General features: G+C 34.6%; 1 protein-coding gene across 4 annotated transcripts; it reads right to left on the reverse strand.

Moving 5' to 3' along the window:
• Positions 1-682: 682 nt before the first annotated feature.
• LOC132642163 (uncharacterized) lies at positions 683-6,295 on the reverse strand. Of its 4 annotated transcripts, none has more exons than XR_009583060.1 (10): positions 5,880-6,295; positions 4,961-5,055; positions 4,039-4,103; positions 3,745-3,788; positions 3,244-3,330; positions 3,009-3,162; positions 1,829-2,005; positions 1,555-1,610; positions 1,363-1,475; positions 683-817 (listed from the first exon to the last, which is right to left on the reverse strand). XR_009583060.1 is itself a non-coding variant. In XM_060359433.1 (10 exons), the coding sequence occupies exons 1-9, from the start codon at positions 6,014-6,016 to the stop codon at positions 1,392-1,394; spliced, it is 906 nt and encodes a 301-aa protein (XP_060215416.1). In that variant the 5' UTR covers positions 6,017-6,293; the 3' UTR covers positions 683-817; positions 1,363-1,391. The 4 variants fall into 4 exon arrangements, 2 of the variants coding, with proteins under 2 accessions (XP_060215416.1, XP_060215412.1); XM_060359433.1 differs by having other exon boundaries at positions 1,555-1,617; positions 5,880-6,293; XR_009583059.1 differs by having other exon boundaries at positions 708-845.
• Between the last annotated feature and the right edge of the window lie 1,629 nt (positions 6,296-7,924).

Genomic DNA, 7,924 nt, shown 5'->3' on the forward strand with positions numbered 1-7,924 from the left:
GCTATGATTGGGTGCTTTACTTTTCAAGAGGATTGATCAAATGGCTGAATGCTGAGGTTGTCTCCGACTTTGCTTTCCTAACTTTCGCTCTTTTTAAAATTAAAAAAAAAAAAAAAAAAATTGATACTAACTTAATTTTTTCAATTAAATTAGATTTGACTAATTTAATTTTGCATTGAGAAACTTTACTTTGGAGAATAACTGGGTTTCTAATTAGGATATAAGAATACTAATCATATATCTCACTTGATCTCTGATCATAAAACTTTTATAAAATCTATGTTAATTCATATGGGACACACGTGCAATGCATATGTTCATGACCTAGTAAGAATATAAGAATATTGATCATTATTTCACTTGATCTTTGATGATCTAACTTTTGCTTTTTTTAGTTTTTTTTTTTTTTCCAATTGCTTTTTTTAGTAGGATATATTCCCGGGGGATATGATCTAAATTCTGCTTTAATAATGATGTTTTTGGGCATGTCTAAATTTAATAAAATTTTAAAAAAGTAACTTTTCATATGACATTCTGTTTTAGCTTTTCTCATCCAGTGGAGATTAAGGTAGGAATAAGATAGGACTCAGGTACTTCACAACTTTCAATGTTTGTAGGTGAATTGCCTTGTAGATCCTTACTATCCCAAAGAGAAATACATTTGTGAAATCTGAACCAAATGATACAGAGTTCCTAATGTTGCCCATGACTTTGCAGAATAACTAACGCTACTACATGAGAATCATCAGCTTTAGATCGCCGGAAGGATGCTGGAGATAAGCATGAAATCCCGATTGCCATTAGACTAATGCTACACCTGTGATGCCACAGCAGAGCTTGTTATGCTGAAAGAACAACAGAAATTTTCAGGAATTGAAGCATATCCCGATATCCCATCTAAGCTATTCAGTAAAGTATCATACACGACAAACAGAATGTATCAGGAGGTTAACAATGATGCTAAAAGCAATTCTTATATTCTGAAGGCTGCAGGCTGAAGCTGAGTAAAAGGCAAGAAAGCAAATTTAGTTGGATATTATAACCAGTGCCGCTGAAAGAACAGTAGTATTACAGTTGCAGGGTATACCAGTGTTCAAAAATCAAAATAAGATGGAAATTGTTTAGAGTTTTGTACGCTTTTTCAGCCAAGATCAAGTTTACGGTCAATGCATCCATTCAAAAATATATATGAGTAGGATGTTGTCTTGTAGACCAATATACTATTAATAAATATGATGCCTCTTGATGGCTTAAATTTTAAACAATGCAGTCCATATATTTAAAGCAATAATCTTCAAAAAGAACATACATACTTAGAAAATGCATGGAACAACAATGTCTGTAGTCAAATGGGTAACTCACCGCATTAACAAAGAGAGGATGACAAGTGTTCAGACAGCAGGAAGCCATTTTTTGAAGAATGCAACACTATCTATCTCTGCAGGAGATAAGGCGGAAAGCGGAGTAACAGAGATCTGTCATCAATGGAAAGTGGCATGTCAATGTTCGCCTCTGTTAGAATTTCATCAAATAACTAAGTACAGTTTTACATACATATCCTGCTTGAAGGGATGAGTAATCAGTATCGTCATTATCCGCTGCTGGTGTTTCTGCAGTCTAGATACGAATGGACACAAAATTGCATTTAAATCAGTATATAAAAAGAAAAAAGGCGGTAGAGGGAGGGTCAGGGGGAGATTTTGGAATAAGCAACACAAATTAGCACAAAATGCAACAAAAAGGAGCAGGAAAAGAGGGGTAACTTTGGAAATCAGGATAAGGGGAAACTTCAGCAAATAAATGAGTAGTAGATAGAGAGAGATCTCACGTCTAACTTAAACACTTGATGTTCTTCTTTGGTGCTTAATGTGCTCTCTTCTGTATTTCCTGATGGTTTTATCTCCATTACTTTTATAGGTGACGTTGTACCTGCTTTTGCTTCAGAAGTAACTTGTGTCCATCCCATTTTGTAAAAACATTTCCCCTGCTGAGTCAGTCGATAGCCCTAGGAATACAACAATTAAGTATACTCTTGCTGGTAGTATATATATTTTTCAATATAATGCAAAAATTAAATCCAATAAAGTCAGAATCTCTGAATCAAACAGGGAAGTATATTCTAGTTATGGAACCTTTGTGTTAACGACAAGAATGAGTTCAACTTAGGAAGCATAAGGAACAACGGCAAGAAAAGTCACAAAGAACAAGGATATTCAACTTTAAGCTTTTGTAACTTTTTTAGATACGCTAATGTGTGCTGCACTTCTGCTTCATATTTCTCCTGCCAAAACTGGTTTAATAAGTCAAAGTATCATTTTTGAATACAAATTTATTATTCATCGACATCTACAATTTATTTCAAACTAAACTTGGATTAGCAACTACCAAGTCATTTCAAATGCAACTTGAAGGAGCAACTAGCTTTATAGAAGAAATAAGAAGGCCATCATAGGCGAGCTAGTCTTGTAATTGCATTTATTAAAGCTACTTTTAGAAGGAAAGACGAGATTAAATCAAGTCCTAGAGGTCGTGAAAGAGTTAACAGTGCAAAAATTTTACCAAGAAAGGTGGATTTGCTGCTTATTAAAGCTTTACTGAAGCAACAAACAAAATAATCACAACTGCCATAACTATCTTAGACTAACAATTGTGTGCTTAAATGCTCCGAATCATGGTTTTTCAGTTATCCGCTAGCTCATCTTACTGAGTTTATGATGTTAATGAAAAGAAAGGCAGAAAGGTAAAAATAAAAGAAGAAAAAGAGGTACATCAACAAATAAATAAGGTCTATAACAAATGTGATGCACATATCGTTCTTGTAGATAGAAAGGATGTCCCAGTTAAAGAGGAACCAAGACAAGAAATATATGAAAGTAAAAGCACCCACTACTGAATGAATCAGGTGACAATCATGAGATCAGCACAAAACGACACATCTAAATTGTGAGACCAGATTTATGTGCCTTTAGGACTAAACGGGAATGATCACAAAAGCCAGTCCAGCTTACCTTGTGGTTGCCAACTTCTCTTGGTACATTTATATTCAGAAAGCAATTCTGAGCATAAGTCTTGTTCTTGATCTCGGCCAATATCGCAGTGATGATGGGTATGCAAGCTTCAGCACACAATGTGAAATCATCAACACTGAGGTTTCGACCAACCCTGAAGTTGACAGTTGGACAAACGAATGAAAAGTGAACAACTAAATATTTTAAGTGAATTGGTAGGCTGATTTAACTTTACATGTTATAGCAGTCATATGATACAGCGACAGAAGGAATGCCATGGAAGAAAGCCTCTCGTGCACCACCCACTGTCCCTGAATAAACACTGCATTTCCACAATTAGATCTGAGCTACACTGGTGCAATCAATCAAAATAGCAGTCTATGGCCACTTAACTGAAGTTTGGGAAATCAGTTAATAAGAATGGATAAACTAATACTCTGGCCTAAGGACTACGAGGAAGAAGAAAAAGTACTCTAGTGTAGCATTTGAAAGCACGCGGAGCGGTGCTTTCTATAATATAATGTAGCATTTGAAAGCACACGGGGCGGTGCTTTCTATAATGTTTCATCAATACGTGAGTGGTGCAAGGTTAAAAATGTGAAAATTGGTCAAAGGAATAATGATAAACTAATATAAATAGCATAATTAGTAAAGAGAAAAAAGAAAACTGAAGGAGGGTATCAATTAAGCATTTCACTGAAAGGATCTAAAGGCTCGATAGAGAAAATTTACTAACATGTCATAACCGCAATTGCAGCCTAAATTAATGCCACTGACAACCTGAAAGCATAAATTGATGAGAGTTCACATACGGTATTGTGACAAACTATATCAGGATAATAGTACCTATGTACTGGCTGCGACTACAAGTGAAAGAAAGGAAGAACCCAAAATGTAATTTTCATAAATATGAATAGAATAAATTTATGTGAACTTAATGAAGATCATACATAGTTCATACAAAGATAAGTGATAAGTGAAGCTAAGTGCTAGATAAATATAAAAGCCAAGCATTAGTATCAAAAGCTACCAGATCAGGTACTGAAGGAAAGATCTTTTTGGAGATCCCAAGGGAAGTTGAGTCTGCTGGAGTTCCTGCCAAATGAAAACAATATTTGTGCGAGTGAAAAAGAGAAAAAGATCCAATAATCATTATAAATGAAGTCGGATAAGAAGTTGGCGCTGAGGGAACTGTACAACTCCGAATCAACTTGACTGGTGGTTGAATTAGAAGATATCATGTGCTCATGTTTTCATTCACTAGATTGAAATTCAATAGTAGAACTTTGGTACTCGTTTTTTCATTTTCCAATAGGATGGTGTAAGAAAATCAGTCTAAGTTGCACCAGCTTGTTGGAATATGATAGATACAAGCACAGAATAAACTACAATTTCATAATTAGCTATGCTTGTTACCAGCCTTTAGAGACACTAAAGGCAATTGCTCATTTCCTTAATTTAAGACAATATATTATTGCAGTAGTGCCTCTGGCTTGTGGAGGATCAATAAGATCATTTACATATAGCTAAACACATTTTGTTGAATAATTTTGAAATTTAAATTAGATAATAAAAAATATTAGGTTGTGATTTTGCTCCTATCAAATTGGCGATAGAATATACTATTGAATCAAAAGAAAAGTGACCAACATTTTGAAAGAAAGAAAGTACTGAAGAAAGCAAATTAGTCAGTCCAGATCCTTTAACCACTTTTCCAGTCCACAGCAGAAAGACTGAATCAATTTGAGATTTTAAAGCATTGAAAACATCAAACCACCAATTTCATATAGGTAGACAGTTATGCAATAAGCCAATGAAACAGGATTTATAGAAGTATAAAGATTAGCATAAATTAAAACGACCAACATTGCACTATGGAAAAACTATAGATTAATGAAGAATCAAAATCTAAGCAGTTGTCGATGAGCTGATTATTTAAGACCAGGACTAACCAGAAACTGCAAAAGCTGTGGCGCCAGGGACATCTACTTTCTTAACAGTAACTGTGCGTTGCCATGAAACACAATGACTAGCAGCCGATCTTTCACTGGAAGATTGTAATCATAATGTAAAAAAGTGTCACAAGGCTTCTATTGGAGGTTTTTTGACATATGAAATAATATAGTGTTAGAACTTAGATGTTATAGTAAAGCATATTGATTGAAAAAATGAACTATGTAATAAGTGGAGCTAACTTTTCGGGTTGAGCAAGGGACACAATTTTCATTACAAAATCAGTTCACAGTTAGTTATTGCAAACAGCCCCATAGACAAAAAGATAATTAAAATTAGAGGTGGCAAAATTAACCTATAAAATCATAACCCGCCCAACTCTCCTAAGTTTGGGCTAGTTATTGACCCGCCCGTTTCAACCCAATAAAATTTGGGCCAATAGTTAGCCCATATTGATTCATGAGAAATCTTGTCAAAAGACAATTTTTTTTTTTCATTTGATATGTTACATATACAACAACAACATACTGAGTGAATCCAACAAAGTGGGGTCTAGAAAAGTAAAGTGTATGCAGATCTTACCCCTAATTTGACAGGTAAAGAAGTTGTTTTCGGTAGACCTTGATATGTTATATATAGCCATAATAATGAAAAATAAGAAGTAATTTTATTAGTCACTAAAAAATTATAAAAGAACAAATACAACAATTAAAACATAGTAAGAATTGGGCAAGTTGAGTTTTGACCCGCATTTTAGCCTATTTCAGCTCAACCAAAGTTCGTATATTAACTCAGCTCATTTTAACCCCTCAAATTCAATACAACCCTCCAATTTGCTACCTCTAACTAAAATCAACTAAATATCCACCGGAATGAATAGATTGTGTAATATGAGAGAGGAAGAGAGAAGAGCAATACGAGTCAGGAGCAAAAACGAGAACATGGAAGAGATTGGTGGAAACGAGGGCACGAACAAGAGCTCTCAAACCAGGTGCGTCAATTCCGTCATCATTCGTTACCATCACCGTCGGCTTATCACCGTTCCCATTCTCCATAATGCCACAAAATGCAATAAACAGAAATCTCTCTTCTTCTTTTTTCGTTTGTGTATGGCTCGCTTAGTTGAGCGATACTCACACTAATGCACGACGAGAGTTGAGGCCAACTATCAGAATATTTGACTTTGTGTGTGTAGGGAAATTGTCAAGGAACAGAGAGGATTATAACTTGTGTTTAATCTGCACGCAAAAAGGAATCGAAGCATCTTTTTTATTGTTTGTTTTTTAGGCACTAACGCAAAAAGTTAAGAGAATGATGCAACTGCACTGTGCAGTGTGCATGATGAAGGATATCCAGCATATATTACTGTTATAATGTAATCGGCCAAAGTCATAGATGGATCCGAACTTATCTTGATTTTTCATTTAGACCCTAACTGAAACGTTGATCATCTGAATCCTCGAACATAATATAAATTGTGTCATTTGAACACCTCGTGCCAGCTTGGCACATGTGTGCAGTACACTTGCTGTGACATGAAAAAATAGATCAATAAAAATAAGTCATGTCAACAGAAAAAATTAGTTTTAAGAAAAGATAATTTTAAAATCTATTTAAATAATTAAAAAAAAAAAAAAAACCCAACTCATCCTCTCCGATAGCCCACTTCACCGCCGCCACTGCCGGTGTTGCCTCCACTGCCCCCACCGCCGCTGCCGCCGCTTCAAAATCTATTTAAATAATTAAAAAAATGGTGTCGTTTTTCGTCAAGATTTGTTTAAATAGATTTTGAAGTGGAGCAGCAGCGGCGGCGGCGGAGGCAGCGCGCCAATAGCGGCGGCGAAGTGAGCTACCGGAGAGGATGGGTTGGGTTTTTCAATTTTTTTTAATTATTTAAATAGATTTTAAAATAGAGTTTTTGTTAAAATTAATTTTTAATGATTAAAAATTTTAAAAAAGAAAAAATTTGGTCTCTCACGCTCTGTTTAAAGCAGTATACTGAACGCGTGTGCCCAGCTGGCACGAGGTGTTCAAATGGCACAGTTTATCTTATGTTTGAGGGTCCAGATGGTCAACGTTTTAGTTAAGGGGCCTAAATGAAAAATCAGGACAAGTTCAGGGTCCATCTATGACTTTGGCGTAATGTAATGCGAATCTTTACCCCTTACCTCATAGTTTAATGGAGTAATCTTTGAATTTAGAGGCAAAGACATTTTTTATTCTAATTTATCCATGTCTTCTTAAATATTTTAAATTACTAATTATTACAACTTATAGTATTTTTCTGTAATTTTCAAATTTGTAAATTTCATTCCAAAAAACTTAAAGCTTTCACGTTCAATTTACGGTCAAAATTAAGAAATTTGATTCTCAAAATTTGTATTAGACGGAAGGTGTACTTTTTTCTTTGACCCCTTTTTTTGGCCCTCCATCTTCAGAACGGTTAATAAATGAATATTATGTCAATAGAGGGATAACTCCTCCGGCAGTTGTTAATTATTGCGTCTTCCATTTAGTTTACACTTTCTTTGGTAAATAATTTGTTTACTTTAAATCATATTAATTTAGTATTGATTAAATAATAAAGTAAGGTAAGAATATGTGCTAATTAACTATATGTTAGTGATAACGGTATTTATGAACACATGTGCCATATAATTATTGGGTGATGTAAAAATGTGAATAAATTTGTACGGTTGATATCTTGAGTTCTCCCTAGATTTCTTTTTGGGTAAATTATTCTCCGTTCTCCCAAATAAGCAACCAATCATGATAGACAAAGCTTCCTATTAGGCCATCCACATTTGACTAATATATTGCATCTAGCAATTGATAGTACATACTCCTACTTTTTGTGAGAGGCATCTTGCTTAAACCAAAATCTGTATCAATTGATACAATTAACTAATTGTATCAAGTTTGCAAGAACTGTTAAAAAGTTAGCAAATAAAAAGGAAAGATGG

This window comes from Lycium barbarum, chromosome 1 (genome assembly GCF_019175385.1).
Source record: "Lycium barbarum isolate Lr01 chromosome 1, ASM1917538v2, whole genome shotgun sequence".
Lineage (NCBI taxonomy): Eukaryota > Viridiplantae > Streptophyta > Magnoliopsida > Solanales > Solanaceae > Lycium > Lycium barbarum.